Source organism: Erythrolamprus reginae, chromosome 1 (genome assembly GCF_031021105.1).
Source record: "Erythrolamprus reginae isolate rEryReg1 chromosome 1, rEryReg1.hap1, whole genome shotgun sequence".
In the NCBI taxonomy this organism is placed as follows: Eukaryota; Metazoa; Chordata; class Lepidosauria; order Squamata; family Dipsadidae; genus Erythrolamprus; species Erythrolamprus reginae.
The window spans coordinates 302,703,614-302,730,384 of record NC_091950.1 but is presented as its reverse complement, the minus strand read 5'-3'; the positions used below and the strand labels follow the sequence as shown (position 1 = coordinate 302,730,384).

The window sequence follows — 26,771 nt, the reverse complement described above, 5'->3', positions numbered from 1 at the left end:
CCCCATCATCCCAGAATGCCGGAATCTTTTTGCCTTGGAGGGAAAGTGAAACGCCACTCGTAGCAGCTGCTACGAGGGGCATTTCACCTTCCCTCTCAGGCAAAAAGTTGCCGGCATTCTGGGATGATGGGGCCGGATCTTTTTGCCTTGGAGGGAAGGTGAAACGCCCCTCGTAGCAGCTGCTATGAGGGGCGTTTCACCTTCCCTCTCAGGCAAAAAGTTGCCGGGGAGAGGGGCACGCCTTCCGCCTGGGAAGTCCAGCCCCATCATCCCAGAATGCCGGAATCTTTTTGCCTTGGAGGGAAAGTGAAACGCCCGTATCCAGCAGAAGCGGCGGGATTCAAAGTGCTGCGGTGGGGGGGTGTCCCGACAGCGGCGGGTGAACGGGGCGAGCGAACGAGGCGGGGGAACGAGGCGGGGGAACGAGGCGAGCGAACGAGGCGGGGGAACGGGGCGAGCGAACGGGGCGAGCGAACGAGGCGGGGGAACGAGGCGAGCGAACGAGGCGGGGGAACGGGGTGAGCAAACGGGGCAAGCGAACGAGGCGGGGGAACGAGGCGGGGGAACGAGGCGAGCGAACGAGGCGGGGGAACGAGGTGGGTGAACGGGGCGGGCGAACGTGGCGGGTGAACGAGGCGGGGGAACGGGGTGAGCAAACGGGGCAAGCGAACGAGGCGGGGGAACGAGGCGGGGGAACGAGGCGAGCGAACGAGGCGGGGGAACGAGGTGGGTGAACGGGGCGGGCGAACGAGGCGGGTGAACGAGGCGGGGGAACGAGGGGAGCGGCGGGCGAACGAGGGGAGCGGCGGGCGTACGAGGCGAGCGGCGGGCGAACGAGGCGAGCGGCGGGCGAACGGGCAAGCGGCAAACGGCGGGCGGGCATCAGCGGGATCCGAGGCGGCGGGGAAGACCCAGGGAAGGTTCCTTCAGCCGCCTAGCAGCTGATCTGCTCGGCAGCGCAGCACCAGCGAGGAGCCGAAGATCTTCGGCTCCTCGCTGCTGCTGCGCTGCCGAGCAGACCAGCTGCTAGGCGGCCACTCGAGAGCAAGAGGGGGAGAGAAAGAGAGAGAAGGAAAGAGAGATGAGAGAGGGAGGAAGAGAGTGTGAGAGAGGAAGAAGCAACATAGAGAAAGAGAGAGAGAAAGAAAGATGAGAAAGGAAGGGAGTGACCTCATCGGGTGGGAAAAATCGCGATATAGCGTTCGCGAAGATCGAGATGGTCACAATTGCTGAAAAATCGCGATATAGCGTTTCGCGAAGATCGAGATCGCGAAACTCGAGGGATCACTGTATAATAAACTATCCACAATACTAGTATATCTCTTATTACATCCACCACCGCAACCACCAAGCACTAACCACCAACTATAAACCACTCAGCACAAAGCCACTCTATAACAAACCATCCTGTAACAAACCACTCACTATAGCAAACCACAGTAACAAACCACACTATAACAAAACCACACCCATGCAAAGGTGTTACTCCTTATATAGGTTACAGCCAATCAGGTTGCAGCACATTTAGCTAACCCATGATTACATGCTGATTATGGCTTACATTAGCCTTTCCTATGGTTACAAACCATTTACTTGCATTGTAACATTATCTCCAGAAATAAACTTATTTCTGACATTATTGAGGTAATCCAAATCCCCGCCCAAGCAGACACTACACCCATGATGACGAAGCTATGGCAGGCATGCCACAAGTGACACACAGAGCCATATCAGAGGGCACGTGAGATGTTGCTCTATGTCAGCTCCAGCACACATGCACGTACTAGCCAGTCACAATTAAAGTGTTGGTTATGACCTTTAAAGCCCTATATGGCATTGGACCAGAGTACCTCCGGAACTGCCTGCTACCCTACGAATCCCAGCGACCGATAAGGTCCCACAGAGTTGGCCTTCTTCGGGTCCCGTCGACTAAACAATGTCGTCTGGCGGGCCCCAGGGGAAGAGCCTTCTCTATAGTGGCCCAGGCCCTCTGGAATCAACTCTCCCTGGAGATTAGAACTGCTCCCACCCTCCTTGTCTTCCGTAAACTACTCAAGACCCACCTATACCGCCAGGCATGGGGGATTTGAGATATCTTTTCCCCAGGCTCCTTATAATTTATGTTTGGTATGTATGTGTTGTCTGGTTTTAATATGATAGGGTTTTAGTTATTTCTTTTAATATTAGATTTGTGCCACTCTAATATTGTTTTTATCATTGTTGTGAGCCACCCCGAGTTCTCGGAGAGGGGTGGCATACAAATCTAATAAATTATTATTATTATTATTATTATTATTATTATTATTATTATTATTATTATTATTTCGGCCTTGGGAAAGGCTGTTTCACTCTCCAGAATCTTTAGGGAAGCTTCCCTGAAGCCCCAGAGTGCAAAAAACCTATCCAATGGACAAACCAGAAGTTCAGAAAATGCACTTCCGGTTTGCCCATTGTGCTTTTTTTTGCACCCCAGAAGGTTCAGAGAAGCTTCCTGAAGCCCCAGAGTGCAGAAAACAGCACAACAGGCAAACCGGAAGTGTATTTTCTGAACTTCCGTTTTGCCTGTTGTGTTGGGGTTTTTTGCACTCGGGGACTTCAGGAAGTTTCTTTGAACCCTCTGGAGTGCAAAAAATAGGCAAACCCGAAGTGTTTTCCAAACTTCCGGTTTGGCCGTTGGGCCATTTTTTTAGCATCTTAGGCTTCATGTGATGGGGTGTGGGGGTTGTGCACATGCACGGGGGGGAGGAAAGGTGTGTGGGCATGTGTATGCATGCTAGCACACCAACACACACCCTTTTGGCACATGAACCAAAAAAGGTTCGCCATCACTGCCCAACACCATTTCTGACAAATGGCAGCCCGATCTCTTCTTGAAATTCTCCAATGATGAAACTCTCGCAACCTCCAAAGGCAACCTGTTCCATTGGTTGGTTGTTCTCACTGTCAGACAATTTCCTCTAATTTCTTGTTTGAATGTCTCCCTGATCAGTTTCCATCCATTATTCCTTGTCTGCCCTTCAGGTGCTTTGGAGAATAGCTTGACCACCCACCTTTCTGTGGCCGCCTCTCAACTATTGGAAGACTGCTATCATGTCTACCCTGGTCCTCCTCTTCACTAGACTAGCCTTGCCCAGTTCCTGTAATTGTTCTTCATATATTTTTGTCTCTACTTCCCTAATCATCCTGATTGTTCTTCTCTGCACTTTTTCTAGAGTCCCAACATTCTTTTGATAGTGCGGTGACCAAAACTAGATGCAATATTCTAAGTGTGGTCTTACTAAGGCTTTACACCTGCAGCGGGCATTATTCTGGTTCAGCAGCATAACAATTTTGGGACCAGAATTTGCTTCAAGCTTTGTGGAGCAAATTATAATTTGCAAGCAGTAATGGGCATTTGCAGGAGGAAAGATTAAAGCTACATTTTGATTATTCTTCATTAATACAATTGGAAGAAAATTATTCTGCATATCCCTGAGTTGCCTCCAAAAGGGCAACTTTGAAATCAAATAAATAATATAATATAATATAATATATAATATAATATAATATATAATATAATATACTATAATATAATGTAGCGTAGCGTAGCACAGTGCAATAATATAATATAATATAATATAATATAATATAATATAATATATAATATAATATATAAAATATAATATAATATAACATAATATAATAATATAAAAGTGATTTTTTTAAAAAGCCAACTATTTTTGCAATTACAGTATATCCACCAGATGGCTCTTTTGAGCCATAAAAGCCTGGATTTCTCCATTTGTGTGTATATATGTATATGTATAGGTATAGATATACTAACGTACCCAGGCTTCATGCTCTGGGGAATCCAGAGCATGATACCATGGTCTTTCGAGACTGAAGGATGCCAATGCAATGTATATGTATATGTGTAATATAGAAACATAGAAACATAGAAGTCTGACGGCAGAAAAAGACCTCATGGTCCATCTAGTCTGCCCTTATACTATTTTCTGTATTTTATCTTAGGATGGATATATGTTTATCCCAGGCATGTTTAAATTCAGTTACTGTGGATTTATCTACCACATCTGCTGGAAGTTTGTTCCAAGGATCTACTACTCTTTCAGTAAAATAATATTTTCTCATGTTGCTTTTAATTTCCCCCCCATACACACACACACACATATATATATGTATGGTTGTTGTTTATTTGTTGAATCACCCTGGTATAACCAAATATGGGAGGGAGAATACTGCTTCCTTTTTGCCTCTCAGCCCCTCCAGGGGCCATCCAGGCAGGTTGATGCTATAGCTGACAATCTATTTCCTATATGCATAACAAATTTTGCTGATAATGAAAATGAAGGGAGATGAATACAGATCTATTTCAAGCTGTTTATATGGCTAGCTGATGGGAGCTAAATAGCTTGAAACAGATCTATACTCATCTCACTTCATTTTCATTATTAGCAAAAATATGTCTCACTCACACACACAGAAAGGCACACATAAGCACACATACACATAATACAAGCTAATATAAAAGAAGAAAGAAAAAAAAGAAAGGAATGAAAGAAAGGGTTAAACTACAAGAAAGAAAGAAAAGAAAAAGAGGAAAGGGAAAAAAAGATAGAAGTAAGTATCTGATCCTCTTTAGAACAATAAGTACACTTATAAATTTACAAACACTGTATGATTACAAAATAATCTTTCTATATTGTCTAAAACCATAAATCATGTTTATTTTTGTGTTTTGCCAGAAAGACCATGTTGATTTTCCAGTCAGCATTAACATAGCTCCTGTGTTTGTTTGCTTTTCTACCAAGTTGACCATCTCAGCAAGTTTTGTCATTTTCACCTACCATTCCTCCATTGTAGTAGTACAGAATCTTTCCATCTTTGTAAACAATCTTGCTGCAGTTATCACATACAAAAATAAAGCTCCGTGACTTCGTCCAATTTTTTAAAATGTATCAATACCAAAAGAAAGACATCTGGTCGCAATTATATATCAACCTTTAAAATTATTTTTATTAGTATGGTAGTTAAGGCATCAAGGTAGAACCCAGGAGACCATGAGTTCTAATCTTGCCATAGTTGCAAAGTCAGCTTTGTGGCTTTGGACAATCCCTTCTCTTTCAACTCTAGGAAGGAGACAATGGCAAACCACTTCTGAAAAACATTGCCAAGAAAACTGCAGGGACTTGTCTAGACGGTCTCCAAGAATCAGAACAGAACAGAAGGGAAATATTCTTATATTCTGATATAGCCTAATGCAGTGTTTCCCAACCTTTTTTGAGCCGCGGCACATTATTCATATTTTCAAAATCCTGGGGAACACTGAACGGGGGGGTGGGGGGGTGGCTAAAGAAAAGTTTTGACAAAAAAAAATCTTCCTCCATTTCGCTCTATTTCTCCCTCACTCTTTCTCTCTCTTCCTTCCTTCCCTTGTTTCTCTCTCTCCATCCTTCTTTCTTTCTTCCTCTCTTTTTTGCTCTCTTTCTCTCTCCCTCCTTCCCTCCCTATATGTCTTTCTCTCTCCCTTGCTCTCTCTGCCTCTCTTGCTATCTCTCTTTCATTCTCTCTCTTTCTTTCTTTCTTTCTCTCTCTCTCTCTGTCTCTCTTTCTCTGTCTCTCTTTCTCTCTCTTGCTAGCTCTCTTTCTCTCTCTTTCTCTTTCTCTCTCTCTCTGCCTCTCTTGCTCTGTCTCTCTTTCTCTCTCTTCCTTTCTTCTCTGCGGAGGCCGGCGAAGGTTTTTCTTATTTTAAATGTTCCGGGTGGCAGGGGGATGCGGAGCCCGCACGCACACACCCCCGACATTCCAAATTCTGCCTCAGCTGTGAGAAGAACGCCTGCCCCGCCTGTCCTGCAGCCCTTTCGCTGACAGCCTGGGACAAAAGTGCTCCGTGAAGGGACTGCAAGAGGGGCCGGGCGGGCATTAGCAGCCGGATGAGGAGGACGAGAAGCCGCTGCAGCCACCCCCAATCCCCCCCCTTCCCTGGGTGCCTTCCAAAGGCCCCTGGAAAAAGGCAGGAGGTAGCAACAAGGCGCGAGGACAAGCAGGCAGCTTGGCGGAGGGGAAGCGCTGAGAGGCTCTCCTCCTTCCCCACCCCCGCGCTTCTCTCCCGCCCTGGCTTTTGCTTTGCCCGCAGATTTCCCCGCAGTTCAAAAAGAAGGCAAGAGGTGGCCTGAATGAAATTGCGGGGAAATCATGGGGCGAAGCGAAAGCCAGGGCGGGAGAGAAGCGCGGGGGTGGGGAAGGAGGAGAGCCCCTCAGCGCTTCCCCTCCGCCAAGCTGCCTGCTTGTCCTCGCGCCTCGTTGCTACCTCATGCTGCTCCCACCATGGCTGCGCGCGGTTCCGGTGCCCCTGGCTGAAGGTCGTCCTGTGGCTGGTCTTGGGCTTTACGGTGGCTTCCTGGTTCCCTCTCCTCCCTCCGCCTGTGTCTACCGCCAGCGCCTCATTCCTCGGAGCTGCCGCTTCCTTCCAGGCAGCCCAGCCACGCTGCCGTAGAAAGTGCAGAGGTTATTGCCGCCACCTCTGCCTCCACTCAGGGAGCCACCGTGGTTGAGCTGAGGGAGAGGAAAAGGCGCGGTGACCACGGTGGCTCCCTGAGTGGAGGCAGAAGCGGTGGCAATAACCTCTGTGCTTTCTACGGCAGCGTGGCTGAGCTGGACAGAGGGAAGCGGCAGCTCCCAATCGAGGAACCCACGGCAACGGGTGACGGCTTGGTGGGAGGCGACGGCGGGAGACACAGGCGGTGGGAGGAGAGGGAACCAGGAAGCGACTGTGAAGCCCAAGACCATCCACAGGATGACACTCAGGCAGGGGCGCCGGCAGCGCCCCGCCCAGCTTGAGCTTCTCGCGGCACACCTGGCCATGTCTCGCGGCACACCACTGTGCCGCGGCACACCGGTTGGGAAACGCTGGCCTAATGGTTAATCAGTAAAATTATAATAGCACTGGAGAGAAAATAAGATGAGCAACAACGGAATTTTAAAAATTTGGAAAGGAATAGAAAATAGAGGTGATATTTTTTGTTGTGAATATTAAATTTCAAAATGGCTTATTCAATTTATCTAACAGGCTCTTACATAATCCACGCAAATTTCAGAAAGAAATATAAGTCCAGAAGAACAAGCTTGAAAATTTGTAAAGACTTTAGCCATTTTAAGAAAGGAAGACAGTTAGCCCGACTTGGAATAAACCTTCTGAGGTTTATCCTAGATTTATGTAGAAAAATATTACCCAAACACAGCTGCAGTTTTGAATTCTGTAGTCCATCAAATTAATTTGTTCTTTAAGAAACAGTGGAAGATCTAATATTCGGAGAATGTACCACACTGGAATCCTTAAACTTTGACTGACCTTCATTGCTTTAAAAAAAAAAAAATCTCTTTTAGGCAGATGGAACAGGATTTTTTTTTCTTTGCTATTAATGATTTAGAGAATCTGTTCTGTTTCAAATTTAATTTTAACCGGCAAGATATTCTAAATCCAGAAAAGGGCTGAGTGTGCTGTTTGACACTTGCATTTTATAGGACCAATGGAGGGAGTGTTTATCTATTACTTTCCTCATGCCTAATTGTAAATGCAAAACCTGTAATGCAATGTGTGAATCCACTATATAGAAAAATTCCTGTCCCATCCCCAACCACCATTACTTGTATTGTACTTGAATTGGGAATTCATACAAAATTCATGCACCATCCAAAATTAGAGCAGATAACTTACTGGCACAAAGTAAGTAGCAGATAACTTACTGGCACAAAGTAAGTAGCAGATAACTTACTGGCACAAATGGAGACTGATAGACTCCCAAAGTTATGTCTATGAGAGCAAATAAAAACACAATCACAATCTCCTAGATCACCAAACTGACAAATTTTGTCAGAAGCGCTGGCTTTCCAATCTCTTGCGTAAGAGGAGAACAATATTTTAAAAAGAGCTGGCCAAAGAATTAAGGATATGGAATCACAAAATGACATAGCTATCTTAAGTAAGGTGGGTAATTTGAAATAGTTGAAAAAATACAAACATACTTTTCAAATAGACAGCTATTTTATCTAAGGGAGATATTTACATGAGCGATATTCGAAGAGCTTAACACAACGGTCAGATATGGGAGATTCCATTCTGTAATCCTACAATGAAAATCTCTGCAATTGAGAATGGCAAAGATAGAAGACTTGGTTCACATCCTATTTGATTGTTGCCTGTGAAAGATAGGTACCTCGGTCTATATATCAAACGAATGAGACTTTGCAATCCCCATATCAAAATAACTTACCTTATGTGCGGCCAGAATTTGAAAATAACATTTAACACAGCACTACTTAAGCAAAATACCATAGACCATGGTATCCTTCTGCGCCGACAGGAAGGGCTGGGAGTGGGAGGCACCATTCTGCGGTGGTTCTCCTCCTACCTCTCTGGTCGGTTGCAGTCGGTGTTAGTGGGGGGTCAGAGGTCGACTCCTAGGTCCCTCCCTTGTGGAGTTCCTCAGGGGTCGGTCCTCACTTCCCTGCTGTTTAATATCTACATGAAACCATTGGGTGAGATCATCCATGACACAGGGTGAGTTGTCACCAGTACGCTGATGACACCTAGTTACATATCTCCACCCCGTGTCCACTCAGTGAAGCAGTGGAAGTGATGTGCTGGTGTCTAGAGGATGTTAGGATCTGGATGAGTGCCAACAGGCTCAAACCTAACCCTGTCAAGATGGAGTGGCTGTGGGTTTTGCCTCCCAAGGACAATTCCAACTGTCCATCCATCACCCTGGGGGGGGGACTTTTGACCCTTTCATAGAGGATCCACAACATAGGCATCCTCCACAATCCACAGCTGACTTTAGCACATCATCTTTCAGCTATGGCGAGGGGGGCATTGCCCAGGTTCACCTGGTGCACCAGTTGTGACCCTACCTAGACAGGGAGTCTCTGCTCAGGCACTCATGCCCTTATCACCTCGAGGTTCGACTACTGCAATGCTCTCTACATGGGGCTATCTTTGAAAAGTGTTCAGATATTACAAATTGTACAAAATGCAATCGCGCAAGCAGTCATGGGCTTGCCCAGGCATGTGCATATCTCTCCAACACTCTACAGTCTGCATTGGCTGCCAATTGGTTTCCAGACTCAATTCAAAGTGTTGGTTATGACCTATAAAGCCCTACATGATATATGACCAGAATACCTCCGAGACCGCCTTCTGCTGTATGAATCCCAGCCACTGGTCAGGTCCCACAGTCAGCCTCCTCTAGATCCCATCAATGCCATTTGGCGGGGCTTAGGGGGAGAGCCTTCATTATGGGGGGCGCAGTCCTCCGGAATCAGCTCCTCCCTGGAGATCCCTAATGCCCCCCCTCTCCTAGCCTTCCTTAAGAATCTGAAGACTCATTTATGCCGCCAAGCCTGGGGCCATTAAATCTTTCTCCCAGCCAATGAATGTGTTGAGAGAATGTGGAGTGAATGGAATGATTGTTTTTTATGGTTTTTGGGTTTTTTTTAGATTTTTAATTGTTAATTGGATTCAAGATACGGTATACTGCGTATTTCATATGTTGTGAGCTGCCTCGAGTCCTTGGAGAGGGGCGGCATAGAAATAAAATAAATAAATAAATAAATAAATAAATAAAAGGTTCAGATGAGATCTGCATATGTGGGACTGATTAGGGTACATTGCAGGGGTGATACAAAAATGTTATCACATTTTATCTATTCTATTCTATTTCAATTTCATTTTAAACTGTATTTTATTCTGATTTCATTTTAAATCGTATTTTATTCTGATTTCATTTTAAATCGTATTTTATCTAAATCCATTTTAAATTGCTTTTATCAAATTTTAGTAATAATTTGTTTCCGGAACTTTGCATTTTAACATAGCTCAAGGACTAATCAATAAATAAAGGCAAAAGCTATAGTTTGTTTCATGGGGCGGAATGTGGTCTGGAGTCCAAAGAGGGGGGGGCTGTTTTTCAGAGGGCAAAGAGGATTAAAATGGCTGCTCCCTAACAGTTCAGTTCACAGAGTATATCTATAGTTATGAGGATAGTTACTTTAGTCAGGCAAGATTCTGTCTATAGGTGAACAACTAAAAAGAAACAACTTAGAAATAACTCCATATTTCATTCTTGGGTCTTGGGTCTTGATATTTCATTTGCTTTTTGGAATTGGGAATGTGCCCAAATACTTTTACATACCCACGAGACATTTAAGAAATGTAAGTTACTCCTTACTTCAGCAACAAATTCTGTGAGGTTCATGTGTAAAGAATTTGTATCTTCTATACCAAACAATACCAAACAATATACCAATCAATAACTAAGTATATGCATAACTGGCATTATTTATTTAGCAAAAGACATTTGGGACAAACATTATTTTCTTTAAAACAAAGTTATTGGTTGTTGAAAACATTTCTTGTTTGAACAATGTTTAGTACCTATGGGCCTGATACTCAAATCTATCAGGGTCAAGAGCTTCATTTATCAATCACTTCCAATATGCTTTCCAAGGCAAGGCTCCAATTTTAATAAAGAAGCATTGCAACAAATAACATCATCCTATGCATCAAATGCAACCTTCTAATATACCAATATCAATGACTACCAGATATAGGTTCTTCCATCTTCAGTGGTCTTCTACTTTCTAGAACCTTAACAATTTTATATTCTGCATTGTTTCTCAAGTAAACTGACTGACACATTAATATAAATTGATCACCGAGTCTTTGATGAATTATAGAAAATTATGAGTACCTGATTTGCTTGAATGTTTCATAAAAATATCATTTCTGTCTGTGACATTAGATTATGGAATTCTTTGTAATTTTATAACATGTATGGCCATATAGTTTGGATCCTGGACTCAAAAAATGATAATATGCCATGCTTTAGCCATAATTGTTTCCTTAGATTAATGGGGAAAGAGGCTGAATACAAGGAGAATATCTATGGAAGAAGGATTCTTTTAAAGTTAGATACACTTCTTGGCCCAGACATTTTTTCTATTTCATGACAGGTCACATTTCAAAGAGGATCCTCCCAATTAATTAGGGTGGAAGGAAAACAAATAGGTCTGAAGGCTAACTGGAAAGAAATTGTATCCACACTTTTAAAAAAATGCTAATTGTAATAGCACTGGTACTTTAAAACAGGCAAAACAGTGAAAAGCAATATATACCACCGAGGACTATTATCTGAGGATTATCCATACGATGACGATCAGTAGATTTTGATTAAACCAGCCCAGTTGCATATGTTCAAAAAATAATAAATCAACTCAGTGAGAAGGAAAATTGCTTTTGGAGAAGAAAATTAAATGCACATATTGAATTCAGAATAAAAGCACATGACATTCATTTATAGAACAGACTTGACCCGTATGTAGGTGGTAATCTAAGAAATGTGTCAAATGTCTCAATGCCCATTAATTTCATCTTCTCTGATTAAAAGAGAACTGATATTTCCTCGAATACATTCAGAAAAGAAAATATATTCTGCATCTTTGCATAAACATACCTAACCATAGAATGGACACATAGCATTCACAGTCTTTTTCTTTTTACTTTTGCTGCTAGCATTGTGATTGGGAACAAGAAGAATACAGCCAGAGTAATATACAGCTGTCGATTAACAAGACTGCATAAAGGCATCTTTGCCCATGTAAGCTCTTGGCTTTCTGGAACCAGGTGAGTTGCATTGCTAGCATGACAAAGAAAATAACAATATTCAAAATGAGGAAAAGACGTGTGTAAGATGCTGACTCCAAAGGAGCACTATTTCGAGCAGTGGAAAATATTTGGGACAGACCAGATTGAACTTTGATTGGCGCATTGTTTTTCTCTTTCATATAGGTAGCATCTGCAAAATCCAGAAGATCTTTCATTTCTTCTTCTTCATTCACAGGCAATTCTTTTTGGGCCAGGCTTTGTGCTTTTTGCCGAATTTTTCTTTCATTGACTTCGATTTGTGCAAATATATCCGGGCCAGCATCCACAAATTTGTAGCCTTTAGCCACCTTTTTGTTCTTTTTTGCTCTGCCCTGTTGCTGCTGAGAAATTGCAAATATTCTGTCAATGACTTCTTCTGTCTGTCTTTTATCTGAAAACCGGAGTAGGCGTTCAGCTGTCTTTCTGAAGCTATCTGTGTTCTTCACACGTGAAAGGATCTGCTTCTCTAACTGCTGGAACACAGGCTTGAAATGCTGAAGGTTTTTCTCTACTATCTCGACATTGTTTTTTACTCCTGAAACTGGGGAGTTCCTAATTGCAGAAGCTCGCTCAAACACCACTTTTTGATGGTCTGCAATAACTTGTGCAAAGAGAGAGTGGCTTTTATTCTCATCGGTCCACAGATAGATGGCATAAGCATGCTCACTGGTGGTGACAAAAATATCCAGCTGCTGAGACTTCCCATGGACGCTGAAACTCTGGACGTCTATAGAAGGTCCAATGAAGAGGTATACAACTCTAGTGATTGGGCTACGCAGATGAGTAGTGACATTCACGTAGTTTGTCCCATTGTAAGGGTAGCCTCTGGGATACATTCTTGAGGCAATGATAGCTTTTTCACTATATCCAGTATCATCCATCCAGTACATCTTGTAGATCCCATCCTGTTGCTGAATGAAGGCTCCGTGGACATTATCAATAACTGTGTCTTCAAAAGGCACATCGACATTATGGAAGAAGCTAGTTGCTACTTTGGCAGGACTGTCATCTTGAAGATATATTTGGTCCACTAGCAAGAGAAGCTGGGGATGAAGAAGTAATAGGTTTCTCTGCACGCTTTTCAGCTTTAGTTTGGGATGGTAGGCCCCCACTCCTTCTCCTCGGATAAAGATTATCTCATTTTTTTCTATAGCAGCAATTACTTTCCCTTGGCAGTCTGCAGCCAGATCGTGTTTATATTTCAACCACTTTGATGAGCAATCTTCAGTAACTTGTCCTTCCCATGGATAGAAACAACTCTTTGATACAGCTGGAGAAAACATAAGCACATTATTTAAAAATGTGTATTTTGGTCCATACAAAGCTTCTGTTATGAAAGGCACACCATTGGGGGCAAACGTAAATGAGTTCTGATCTGGATGCTCATGCCCAGCATTGAAGTTCCTCCAACCCTTGATCCATTCTTTGTACTTGTTCTGGTGAACCATGTCATAGATTGCACGTCCTCCCAGCTTTCCTGATTTGAAAGAGAGAAAGGGGCTGTTGATTTCGGCTGGTACAGCACTTCCGTATGTTACAACTCCCCAGTCCTCGAAATAATGAAGTTTTGGAATTCCATAATCTGGTGGAGGGACAAATCCGAGGCTTGAATCATACCTTTCAAAAACATAAAGAGAATGAGTTGTTGGTCAGAGAATTTCAAGATAGAAAAGAAATAATAAAAACATTAAAATAAATCATTACTACATTACTACTATCATTTTTTTACTTTCTAAAAACATTTGGCAGTGTTTCAAGTTGACAATGCTAATTGGAACAATATTCACTCTGCAATTTTGGAAATTTTGGTGATTTTTTTGGGTTTTTTGCTTTGTATAAACAGCATAATCACTTGCATTTTAGGAATTTGTGCTTTAAAATGGTTCATAATTTCTGGAAAAAACTCATCTGAAAAAGAGTAAGGTGAATTTGGAGAACTCGGAAAACCTATTTAGAAAAAAATAAGCTCCATTCCAGACTTTTAAATATCTGTCTGGTTTAAATTATGTTTGAACTTGTCCATTAACAATACTTCTGCCTTCCCAAGTATAAAATATTTATATCTGAAATGGAAAGAGATCATCCAGAGTGAAGAAATCTCTGCAGATAAAGGAGAAGTTAAGTAGAACAGCCAATATGTTTAAGTAGTTATGAGTTTTGTATTTTGAAAAATTATATTTGTTTGCCAAAAAAAAAAAAATTGTACAATTTTAGGATTGGTATATTAAGTACCATAGCTTTCCTTTATCTGATACTGGATGAAAATAATGAGAATCCCACATATTTAGAGGACATTGCATTGGGTTGAACTGGGCCAAATATACAGCATAATGGGGAACTAGCTTAAAGTTCATTTCCTTATTCCTTATTAGAATATTTCCATTGTTGCCAGTTAACAAGATGTACTAAAACAAACATTATTCATCACATACATATCCACCAAACCTTCAGCCTTAATCTAGGCATGGAAATAGAACATAATAAGTCCGTTAAACCTGACATCAATCCTTTTAACTAAACGAAGCTTGTTTAAATCAGGGCTTAAACCGCTCTATTAAAATAGCTAACACTTGCCTATTACCTTTCAAATAAACGTCTTCTGAGCTTAGTTGGATTTACTTCTAAGTATTTGTAAGAGGATTGCACACTAAAGCTTATACTCTAAAACTCATGCCCAGCCATAAATCCTGTTGAATACAATTGAATTAACTTTTTAATTGTCATACTCCAAATAATAATTTAAAAATTATTAAAACAATCCATATTGACTGAAAGGGATTTTGCAGTTTTATCTATTTAATAGCAAAGCAAGAACAGTTATATTTCTTACTTTATAATAAATATTGAAATATTATCTATGATCCTCAATTGTTCAGAGTGTTTTTCAATTTCAGTTGGGTAATATTTAGTCACAGGGACTTGCCTGGTTGCTAAATAAAAGATATGTACCAGCTGTCATTGTAAGACATCTTGAAAGAACAGAATGGATATTTCAAACTGCATGTGTATCCACTGTATTAAAAATATATTATGATTTCTACTTTATGTAACTTGCTACACTGCTAGACAAAAGCCCAAGCATAAAAAGAATAATGCTCCCTACATCAAAGGCACTTTGGAGTATGTTAAAAGGTTGTTCCAGCTATTTGAAAATATCTGAAGTATGCACATAAACAAAGTCTTTACAAAGCATTCTAATCGAATTCAAGGCTGCAGTACCAAAGGAAGACAAAACAGGAGTAATCTTACAAAATAAAATGCAAGTGTCGCCACATAGGCCAAAACAGACAAAAGATTAACAAGATATATCCTTGAGCATCAACTAGTTTTAAAAAGGCCAAAACAGACAAAAGATTAGCAAGATATATCCTTGAGCATCAACTAGTTTTAAAAAGAAATTAGTGAAATATTCTCATGAAAGAGGAACGTCTTAGAAGCCTAGTACTCTGCAAGATAGTGGTCATCAAGTTAATTCTATTAAATTCATGAGCACATCAACCCAACCTACAATAATATACCACAAATCACACAGCAGTCAACCAAGAACAACTACAGCCATCTCCTTACTACCGGTAACCAAATAACGAAAGACAACATATATTTCGACAATCCCAAATGAAAAAATCACCACCAAGCAATGCCATCAAGCAGTTATCAACACCACCCAACAAGAAGCAACCAACACAGAGATAAAATAGAACTAGCACATTATTGGTAAAATTACTGTAAATAATCTACCATAAGGCATTAACCATTTGCAAGCAACATCCATTCATAGGATCATCCCATCCAATACATGCAAAGCAAGCAAAATGGAAGAATACATAACCTGTGCTAACCAACAACCCTTGGTTCTCCAAAACTCCAATACTGTCTGATCTTTCCTAGTAGAGTATAAAAAGTCAACAAACCCAAAGCTAAGTTCAGATAACTCTAACAGAACAAAACATATTTGAAATTATGAATGTTTTCTCCACAATGTTTGGTAGCACAATGTTAAAACAAATGTCAAAAGTTTTATTACTTTACCTAAGTTGTTCCCATACCATCTTCAACCAGTTAACTGGACTATTACATACCACCCACTCAGGGACATTGGGACAACATCTTTGAATATTATTATTAGTCCCTTTGTTTCAAGAATCTGCATGCCTCTAAAATTAACTGTTTCTGAAAGATTGATTTCATTCTGTAACACAGTTCATTTCATTCCTGCTCATCCACCTCCAAGATGACTTATCTGTTTCTGGAACCATAGTTAGCCAAATCTTCTCATTTCTGGTAGATAATTTAATTCATGGCACATATTTGGAAAGTTCTATCTCATCTACTGCATAAAAAGGTCCATTTGACCTTTGCCCTCTTTCCATAATCAAATGATGAATCCAAACTAATGCCACATTAGAGCTGTTGAGTTAACTTCTAGCAAAACAACTTCTTACCAGAAGCTCTTTTATCTATCTATCTATCTATCTATCTATCTATCTATCTATCTATCTATCTATCTATCTATCTATCTATCTATCCATCCATCCATCCATCCATCCATCCATCCATCCATCCATCCATCCATCCATCTCCCCCCCGCCCCATCTATCGATCTATAGAGAAAGCAATTAGTTCACTAAGTCCAATTCAGTTCCTGTTCTACTCAGATGACACTATTTCAGACTATATACACTCATGCTGTTGCTAACTCTTCCAGACTCTCATGCACATGTGCGTTAAACATACTGTGAGGGATAGGCATGGGCAGAAAGTCTGGTCACATAAGTAATGGAAGGCATGGATCTACTTCTCTGTTGGAAACCGGCCTCAATACCCAGCTTTATTGCAATAGCTATCAGATTTCAGACACTAGGATCAAGTGTCGCAACTGAGGACAGGTTTCGAAGCCGAATGGCCATTGGACTGAAGGTTGTTGACACCTGTGAAATGGGTACCGCAGAATCCCCTTGACAGGGAAGGACCTCTGCTATAGTCAAATTTGAATTGTCCAAGGACCACAGCTTCAGAGGGGTGCAGAGAGGCCATCTTGGCTATATCAATATCTTGCCCCCCTCTGACTGGTGGAATGGGGCTACTTTGGCCAGCCTGATGAGGCTTTTGATGGCCAGAACATGTATTGATTTTCTTCAGTAAAATTACTTATTTAACCTGGTGTTTTCTTGGGAATATGCAGCTGAGAAAGAATGGTACAAGTTCTATAAATCCCTGACAAGCATATCTAAACTCATTTCTGTGCCTGTCTTTTCTCTTCTCCACCCTCTATGTAGCCCATTAATGATTTACTTATTTCATACCACAAAAACTCTGTGTGAAGTGTGCACCAGCGCTGTCCTTTGGAAGGTGTCCCTGGGCCTTCAAGTATTCTGTTCCTTCGAATTTGATCAGCCAACCAGTTTCCACTGCCATTGCGCATCACAAATTTATCTAGGAAAACTAACTGGCTTTCTGGACCATAAAACCAATTGTAGTTGGAATCTGCAATAGCAACAGTTCTTTGGAATCCTAGGTGGAAAAATTAAAACAAACATATATGAAAGTAAAAACCTTACTTAATATTGCATATTTAAATGACAGAAAATAGAAAGGGCTCCCAATGATTTACAATACAGTATTCCCTCGATTTTCGCGGGTTCAAACTTCGCGAATAGCCTATACCACGGTTTTTCAAAAAATATTAATTAAAAAATACTTCGCATTTTTTTTCCTATACCATGGTTTTTCCCACCCAATGACGTCATATGTCATCGCAAAACTAATAATTTTTGCAAATAAATAACAACAAAAATAATTATTGTTAATAAATAATTATGTTTATAAATATCAGGATCACTAAGTGTCTTATTCAATGTTGAGTACCAGTAATAATGGTGAGTAAATGGTTGTTAAGGGAATGGGAAATGGTAATTTAGGGGTTTAAAATGTTAAGGGATGGCTTGTGATACTGTACATAGCCAAAAATGGTGTATTTACTTCCGCATCTCTACTTCGCGGAAATTCAACTTTCGCGGGCAGTCTCGGAACGCATCCCCCGCGGAAATCGAGGGAACACTGTATTACATATAATGTTGGTAATATTATATCTATTGGTAAAGTTATAATAAAAATTTTAACAGCATTTTCCCTCTAAAATATCAAATCATTAAATTGTCAGACTACGAAATATCAATGTCTTCCTTAAGCTGGGGGAAAGATCAAAAGCAACATGAGAAAATATTATTTTACTGAAAGAGTAGTAGATCCTTGGAACAAACTTCCAGCAGACGTGGTAGATAAATCCACAGTAACTGAATTTAAACATGCCTGGGATAAACATATATCCATCCTAAGATAAAATACAGAAAATAGTATAAGGGCAGACTAGATGGACCAGGAGGTCTTCTTCTGCCGTCAGACTTCTATGTTTCTATGTTTCTTTCTATTTTCTGTCACATTTACACACCGAATGTCTTCAGCAAATTCTCCATAACATTAAAATTTATTTAATGCCGCACTTAAATTGATTATCTTTTATATAACTCATTTTTTATTCTAGAAGATTCATTTATTAGTTAATGATACTTTTATTTATAACATATTAATTCACATTATAAGGTATATCTTTTCCCCCCATTATAATGAATGACAGTTTTGGTCTATTCAAAAAATGGCCCTTATGAAGCAATTTGAAATTGACATACTTGATATGTCTTATATATAATTTGGGAAGTTTTATAGTTCATCGGTCTTTGAAAATATGAAAATTTCTGTACATTGGATATTAAGTGCTGTTTAGAATTTTAAAAAACCTGTCAATTCTAGTTTGATTCTTAAGATCATTGTAAATTAACATTATAAGGTAATCTAAATTTGAAAATGGCAAGGCTGTTGTGTTTGTTTGAGAACTTTTGTGGACTGCAGAATGTATTCGTTAGAGCAGACGTGTCAAACATGCAGCCCGCGGGCCAGATCCGATCTGCAATAGGCTACAGAGTTGGCCCTTGGGGCTCTCTTAGAGATGGCGAGAGACCATCCCCTGCTGCCCTAGGACCAGCCATGCCTACCCATTTGGCTATGTTGACCAGGCCATGCCCACCCTAGCCCCTCAAGGGCAAACAAACTCCTGATGTGCCCTGTAACATGATCAAGTTTGATACCCCTCCTTTAGAACAATCAATAACAATGCATGACTTTGAGGAAATGCATCAGGTTTCATGTCTTCCATATTGTAAGTACAATAAACTGCTTATGCTGAAATTTTAAGGAATTTGCATCAAATTTGATGCATTCCTGATGACTACCCACTAGTTTATATATATAAGATTGAGATTCTGCTAATGAATTTAACAACTCAGACTTCCAACTTAAGTTGACAGCTGTGATGACTAGGATATCAAGTGCATGAATCTTTTCATTCATTCATTCAAATTTCCAGGCCTCTTGTATAGAAACATAGAAGTCTGACGGCAGAAAAAGACCTCATGGTCCATCTAGTCTGCCCTTATACTATTTTCTATATTTTATCTTAGGATGGATATATGTTTATCCCAGGCATGTTTAAATTCAGTTACCACATCTGCTGGAAGTTTGTTCCAAGGATCTACTACTCTTTCAGTAAAATAATATTTTCTCATGTTGCTTTTGATCTTTCCCCCAACTAACTTCAGATTGTGTCCCCTTGTTCTTGTGTTCACTTTCCTATTAAAAATACTTCCCTCCTGGACCTTATTTAACCCTTTAACATATTTAAATGTTTTGATCATGTCCCCCCTTTTCCTTCTGTCCTGCAGACTATACAGATTGAGTTCATGAAGTCTTTCCTGATACGTTTTATGCTTAAGACCTTCCACCATTCTTGTAGCCCGTCTTTGGGCCCGTTCAATTTTGTCAATATCTTTTTGTAGGTGAGGTCTCCAGAACTGAACACAGTATTCCAAATGTGGTCTCATGTATAGGACCCAAGATTGAGGATGACACATACCATCCATTAGAGTGAACAGAGAATAGGGTCCTAGACAAGAGGCCTGGAAATTTGAGGTGCAGCAAAGCATCTTTGCTGTTCCTAGCATTGCACTCTTCAAGACAGAGAGCTCTGATTTTGTTCTTGGGATCTCTTGGAGCCAATCTCCCAGTTTAGGAGTCAGAGCCTCAAGTGATCCTACCACCACTGGGATCACTTTTGCCCAGTGTATTTCTGGCTCCATTCAGACGTCTCAAAATACTCTTGCTTTGTAAATATAAGATAAATTGGTATAAGAGTGTGTATCTGACAAGAATTGTATAAGAATTTGTATCTGTTCAAGATACAAATTGTATAAGAGTGTGTATCTGTTCAAGAATTGTATAAGAATTTCCACAAAAAGGTATTTCAGCAGGGGGGTTCTATAGGAGCACACGTACAACTGTACAAACTCTTTCACAAATCAATATGTGGAAGTAAGCAATCCTTCCCTGCATAGACGCATCTTCTTTACGAGAAAAATGCATTGTCTATCCAACCTAGTATCTGCATCATTATGATCAGTAGTGGGTTTCTACTGGTACGATAGAGGGGGACATACTGGTAGTGGATGGTGAGCTGAGTGCGCAGCTTCAGTTCCCTTGTGCATATGCGTCTCAGCATATTTCTGCTTCGTGTGCATGCACAGAAGCAAAATCACACAAAGGGATGCACGCGCAAGAGAATTCAGCCATTTTTTGCTTCTGTGCAAATGCAGAAGCAAAAAAAAAAATCGCTGAAATTTCTCGCATGCGTCCATCCCCTCAAAAGATTATTGCAATAGTAGTGGCAGTAATGGCAATCCACCCGATTATGATCTAAAGAATACACATGGTGCACGTTAACCAACGGTTATTAGTCTGAGTCTATTCTAGCTTCAATTTTCATTTTTGGAGGATATTAAATTTTAATACCAATATAAGAACTATGGTGGCACATTGGTTAGAATGCAATATTGCAGGCTAATTCTGCAGACTGCCAGCACTTTGATCCCAATTGGCCCTACTTTTTATGGTTGGTAAAATGAGGACCCAGATTGTTGGGTAAAGCACGGTGAAGCGGTATATAAGTGCTATTGCTATATGTAAAACAGTCTGTTGTGATATATACCGCTTGCAGTTGGGCTTTTTGTCTAAGAATTAATAATTGATTATAAGATAGTTTAAGTTCTGTTACTTGCCTGGTAGAACTGTTCTATACATAAAAGCAAAATGTTGCTTAAGCCAGGGATGTTTAAAGTGGTTAATGTCAAAATGTCTTTGGACAAGGAATATATATTGGAAAAGAGATCTGGTGGTATAGCTGCCATAAGCTACGCCTTCATACAATGAGCCATCTGTCACTTCATGCAGTAGAACTATAGATTTCTCCATGATTGTTAGGACTTGCTTAGTCCAAAGGTATGCTTCCTGAAGATAACCTGTAAGAAAAAGACGAACAATGTTATATTAGTAATATCACCTTTTAAAGTGTGAAATATTTGCAAGTTACTTGGCCTTGAAATCAGGCCCATCTATATGTGGGTTTTGTATGGAGCTTTTAACCTGGATCTATTCATAGGCTTGCCTTGCCTTTATCAAGGGAATTTTATGGCTTATCTATTACTGGTAATAATAAACAAAAAAAATATTTTACTCATGGTGAATAGTTTATTGAAAACACCAAGAGGGTTGCAGTGAAAAGAGTAGATTTAATAAAGTTTGGAAATATTCAAGAAGGCAATTAAAATCTATAGAACATAAAAATATTTATCATGTTTAAATTTGATTTTAAATTTTAAATTTAAAAAATCTAGGAAATATTTTAGATAAGAGATCAAAAAGGAATTGAGATATTTATTTAGAAAAATGGAGAAAACATATAAATTTATAAAAGTATGCACAGCGTGTAGAAAAAGGCACAGAGTGCTTTCTCTGTTACTTAAAATACTTGAAATCTGGAGACATCTCTCTCTCTCTCTGCAGTAATTCCTTTATTCCTGAAAGAATAAAGCTAGTCCTTTTCCTCTCTTCACAACACAGTGGTCACTGGGTGAACATCCTTAACAGAAAATAATCTGAGAATAAGCTATTCACTAATTATTTGCACACTATCCTACAAGAAATCTCCATGCTGGAGGCAGTAGCTCAATAAGTATCAATTCCTTTGGACAAACTGAGAAGAATTGGGATCTTCATCATCTTTCTGTGTCTTTTACAGAAGCAACTGACTGGTTGTGGGACTAAATATTGGGCTAGACCGAGAGTGTCAAACTCAAGGCCTGTGGGCCAAATCTGGCCCACTGGAGTGCTTAGATTCAGCCTGTGGGGCTGCCCCGGAAATAGTGAAGGACTTGCTTGCAGTACCTCTGCCAGTGAAAACAGAGCTCACGAGGGCAGCATGCAGCCCTCCCAAGTTCTGTTTTCACTGGCAGAGGGTTGCAGGAAGCCGAACAAGCCAAAAATGGAGCTTGGGAGCCCATTTTGGTTGGCAGAGCACTCAGGCCACCATAGGCATCCCTCAACACAAATGATGTCATGCTGGCTACACACACTTTGCCCCTCTTTCTGAGGTCAAACACAACCCTGATGCAGTTCTAAATGAAATTGAGTTTGACACCTCTGGGCTAGATGGATCCTTTATGACTCCATTCTCTTAAGGTGCTGTATAAAGAAGTCAGAATATATACACCAAAGTACGTCTACTATAAACATATGGAATTCAAACACATTCTGAGAATAGAGATTAATGATTTTGAGAATTTAAAATGTAGTTTCGAAATGCAATCTTTTTTAGTCCAAGGGCCATATCAGATCTTTAAGAAGAGTATAAGATGCTGCACTATAAAAATTAAATAATTTTATATGAGAGTACAAGAGCAGGATCACAATAAAAAAACAGAATTGAATTTATGATTTTAAAATTAATTTTATTTTATAATTTAAAACAGTAGACATGCGCTTATCCCACATTTTAAAATTTCCACTTCTGATGCATTAAAAATCACATTTCATTTGCAATTTTTGCAGGAATTCTGAGATCATCATACCTAGAGCTTTCAGAGACTTCATTTGGTCTCAGGAACTCATAGGCTTTAAAAAGAGTTGCTCATTGTTCAAGACCTACCTTGATTCATTAGAACCAGGCTTCCTACCAGCAAGGCCAAACAGTTGGTAGGCTGATGGTTATGTAGGTATTGGAAACCCCATCCACGCCTATATGAGGCTTCATACATATATCCTGAGGCATTGGCAATTACTTCCAGAAATTTTTCTTGTTGGGACTTGCTAAGGTAGTTATATAAAAAGTCATAAGCAGTGGCAAATCCAACCAAAGAGTGAGCAAGGGGAACCTCATCCCATGGAGCATCCTTTACTAACCTGTAAAAGAGGAAAGGCGTCACTTCTACAAATCTTATAGATAGCATCATATAGAAACATTACTATTTAAACTTGATAGATTTTAAACAAAAAAGTGAGAATTGCATCTAACAGCTGATACTGAGCATGCAGATCTCCCTCCTTCAGTTTTTCCATTGCTTTGGGCTGAAGAACCATAACATATAAAAATTTCATGCAGATTAATGTAATGTAATTTGGAAATGTGCAGGAAATAAACTGAACCCTGCCTCCCACAATGGAAAAGAGACTTGGCTCATTTTCAAGCTAATATAAATGTTCATTATCCAAGAGATGGGTACCATTTGTAAGCCTCCCAGATTCCCCAGATATCATACATGCACACAAATTGTTTTTAGATAAACAAACATTAAAATTGTGGCTTTTTTTCTGTCTGTGCAAAACCAGGAATTTAGGTTTAATCCAAAAGTTTGTAAAGGTAGTTTCTTTTTTGAGATCAATATTGAAATTTCAAACAATTCACTTTATCTTTTCAATTCAATCTTTATTAAAATTTCAAATGAAGTATTAGCAGTTCATTCTGTTTTTCAATTCATGGAAGACTACTATTTGAAAATTCATCAGTCATATTTGCTCTAAAATAAACTTTCCTGAATCAAATTGTTGTTCTTGTTGTTGTTATTTGTCCAGAGAATCAAGAAGGCAAACTTCTTGATTTGCTTGTATTAAAAAATCAATGTGTTTCCCCTTTAACATATGAGGTGGTATCTGACATCACATTTCCTCCATCGTGTGAGGCCAAGGGACCAAGGAAGGTTGTTAGCCTTCAATCTTTGCACAGTTTGTATGATGTCAACTGAAACAGTGATTACATTGCATTGGCATCATTCAGCCTTGAAAGACCATGGTCTCATGCTCTGTATTCCACAGTCTATACTCCATACTAACCTACCCAGTGATTATATAGTCAGTTTGTTATTTGCAGAACAAGATTTCAGTTAATATTCTAATATGTAATATTATCTTTTTAGCTCTACTTTTTTTAAAAAAAATCAGCCTATAGTACAACCCATAGTCTTGTAAGTTTTCCACATCATCAATCTTATAGAATTCCCAGTCATAATTATCTGGCTGGAGAAATTATAGCAGTTCAATTGTACTCATTGAAACTGAGACTGTGGAAGGCTGTTCTGAGAGGCCACATATACAGATATTAAAAATGATTTTGCTTTTTAGGAAGCTAACTGAAAATAGAATGGGGTATTATAAGCTGCATTTCATTGTGAACTATTCTACTGAGGAATTTTGGCAAGAGGGAAAGCTATAATAAATAATACAAAATATTTGTATTTTGCTGTCACGTAGCCCCCAGATATTTGTATCATGTGGTTTTTCTCTACAGAGTATCTCAAAAGTGGTAGACAATATTATTATGAATTAACTCGCACTTTAATAAAAAGATATTGAAATACTGATGGCTCCAAAGTAAGATCATATTGTCTTCTGCACATTAAAAATAACAGATCTCTTCATATTTGGGACAAAACATGACTCCAAATAGGGTTCAGCAAGGATTTGGACAGGCAGTTTTACCAAGCAACTAGAGGACCTCTTCAAAAGTGATGGTTGTAATGTTGAAGCACAGAATCCTCTCAAAGCATGAACTTGTATGGAGATGCAGAGCAAACGCTTCCACCAAGACTGGTAGCGTTTGAATGGTCTCCATAGCCCGATCTTCACCACACAGAGTAACAATAAAATTTATAGCAGCATATTTTGAATTTGTGAAGGATGTGATGACTCAGTGATTAAGACACTGGGCTTGTTGGCTGGAAAGTTGACAGCCCAGTTTCAAAACCCAAGCACTGCACAATGGGGTGAGTTTTTATTCTCACCCCAGCTCTGCTCACCTAGCAATACAAAAGTATGAAAATGTGACTAGAAAAATAGGTACCATTTCAGTTGTAGAGTAACAATGTTCAGGGTCAGGCAAAAGCCAGAATTCTTAGAGGCCTTGGCCTGCCACATTATGCTATCTATGTTCTTTTGGGAAATTTCTTGCTGTGGGAAGTAGGAGGAGCAGTTGCATGAAGAGTTAGAGGTAGACAAAATAAATTCCTTTTAGAGTTTCAAGGTCATCAGCACCGGGCCGAAAGAAAATGTACGGACCCGGTGGCAGAAGACTAGTGGTCCATCTGATGGAGTTGTGGATATGGGAGAGCAAAATGAACTGTAACTTGGAAATAGAAATCCTGGAGAAATCAGATGCGGGTTTCCCCAGACATGTGCCAAGATGGCTCTAAGAATAAATTGGAACTTTGAAAAAGTCTTTGCCTTGGACTCTGGGTGCTAATTGGAACGCTGACACTCAGTGCACCTTGGCTTATAATCATGATGGCCACATGACCACAGAACTGTTTATAGACAAATGATGCTCCCTTGGCTACAAAGCAGATAAGAGCATCACCCCCTAAAGGGAAATCTTTATTTTTATTTTTATTACAAATTCTTAGCGTCTGGTGAATTATTTTGGCAAAGTAGAATTTTAAAAACCTGTTGGCCAGGTCTTTGATTTATTAAACACTCACAGCAGCACCTCATGGCCCATATCCAATACTATCTTTGCCTGAAACATATTGATATAACATTACCTGCCAGAAGCCTGAAGATATATTTTAGCATATGCCAAGCATTTATAGAGTTATAGTTGCAGATCCATACTGCCGTTTACTATAATTTATAAATTGTTCATGGAACTGTCAATAATGATGGTAATCATTATCATCCAATATGTTGAATGTCTTCTAAGGACTGTAGAATCTGATCAATTAGTACAATACACTGAAAGAGTCATTTTGGTCTAATTGTTAAGACCATAGGCTAGAAATCAGGAGACAGAATTTTTATCCTGCCTTAGGCATCAAAGTCCAATGGGAAACTTTGGACCAGTCAGTCTCTCGCAACCCAAAAATCCTTACAGATTTGTTGTCATGGGGAAAACAGCATGGGGAAAAGAGTATCAGAATTATTCTGGAATAAAGGTGGAATAAAAAATCTCTAAAGAAATAAATTTAACACACTATGGAACTGTAAAAATCACAGTGAAAATTAAATTAAATTAATAGTGTTATCCGTGTTTCAAAAAAGATTACAGATAAGCATTTAGAGGAAAAAATAGATCATGCAGTTAACTGGAAAAGGATAAAGTTTAGGTACAACACAAATGGAGATTTCAAGCTGCATTCCATAAGCCGGGAGCAGCATAATTTAAAGTACATAGATGCTTTATCAAGATTATTCAGTTTTGATAAAGTAAAGGAAAACAAAAATGCCTTTCAAACCATACAGTAGCAGTGTTCAAGTTGCCTAAAGGTTGAATCTAAACTAGGCCATTATTCTATTGCAGGAATGTTTTTGATGAAAAGTAGGAACTCCACTTAACAAATGTTTAGTTTATATCCACATATCTCATTTCACAGTAAATTTTACACTTGAAAATGACAGTGAGATAATTTATTTCTCTCTACTGTTTCATTTGTTGCAAAACTGCTATTAGACTATTATAGCTTTTATATACAAATGCTGTAAGGAATTTCAAACTTCACTGACAAATTGAAACTGCATATTGTTTCTGCCAATCATTCTTTAAAATGAATAAACTCTGGATTAAATACTCAGCATTCTAATTGATTACTCTTTTTCCTTTGAACTCCCCAGTTTTTATTGCCATTTTAATAATAAGTACAGT

At 39.6% G+C, this 26,771-nt stretch overlaps 2 protein-coding genes across 6 annotated transcripts in view; one reads left to right on the top strand and one right to left on the bottom strand.

The window, feature by feature from the left end:
* LOC139157052 (uncharacterized) overlaps window positions 1-26,771 on the top strand; it is a 288,628-nt gene that overhangs the window by 100,684 nt on the left and 161,173 nt on the right. The window lies entirely within an intron of this gene.
* The window catches only part of DSE (dermatan sulfate epimerase), a 39,760-nt gene continuing 23,307 nt past the window's right edge, over window positions 10,319-26,771 (bottom strand). For all 5 annotated transcript variants that reach the window (XM_070733386.1, XM_070733385.1, XM_070733384.1 and 2 more), the window contains 4 exons: window positions 22,791-23,044; window positions 20,866-21,105; window positions 17,005-17,212; window positions 10,319-13,318 (listed from right to left, as the gene is read on the bottom strand). In XM_070733386.1, coding sequence (XP_070589487.1) covers window positions 11,566-13,318; window positions 17,005-17,212; window positions 20,866-21,105; window positions 22,791-23,044 — 2,455 coding nt within the window. In that variant the 3' untranslated portion in view covers window positions 10,319-11,565. The remainder of the gene's footprint in view (window positions 13,319-17,004; window positions 17,213-20,865; window positions 21,106-22,790; window positions 23,045-26,771) is intronic.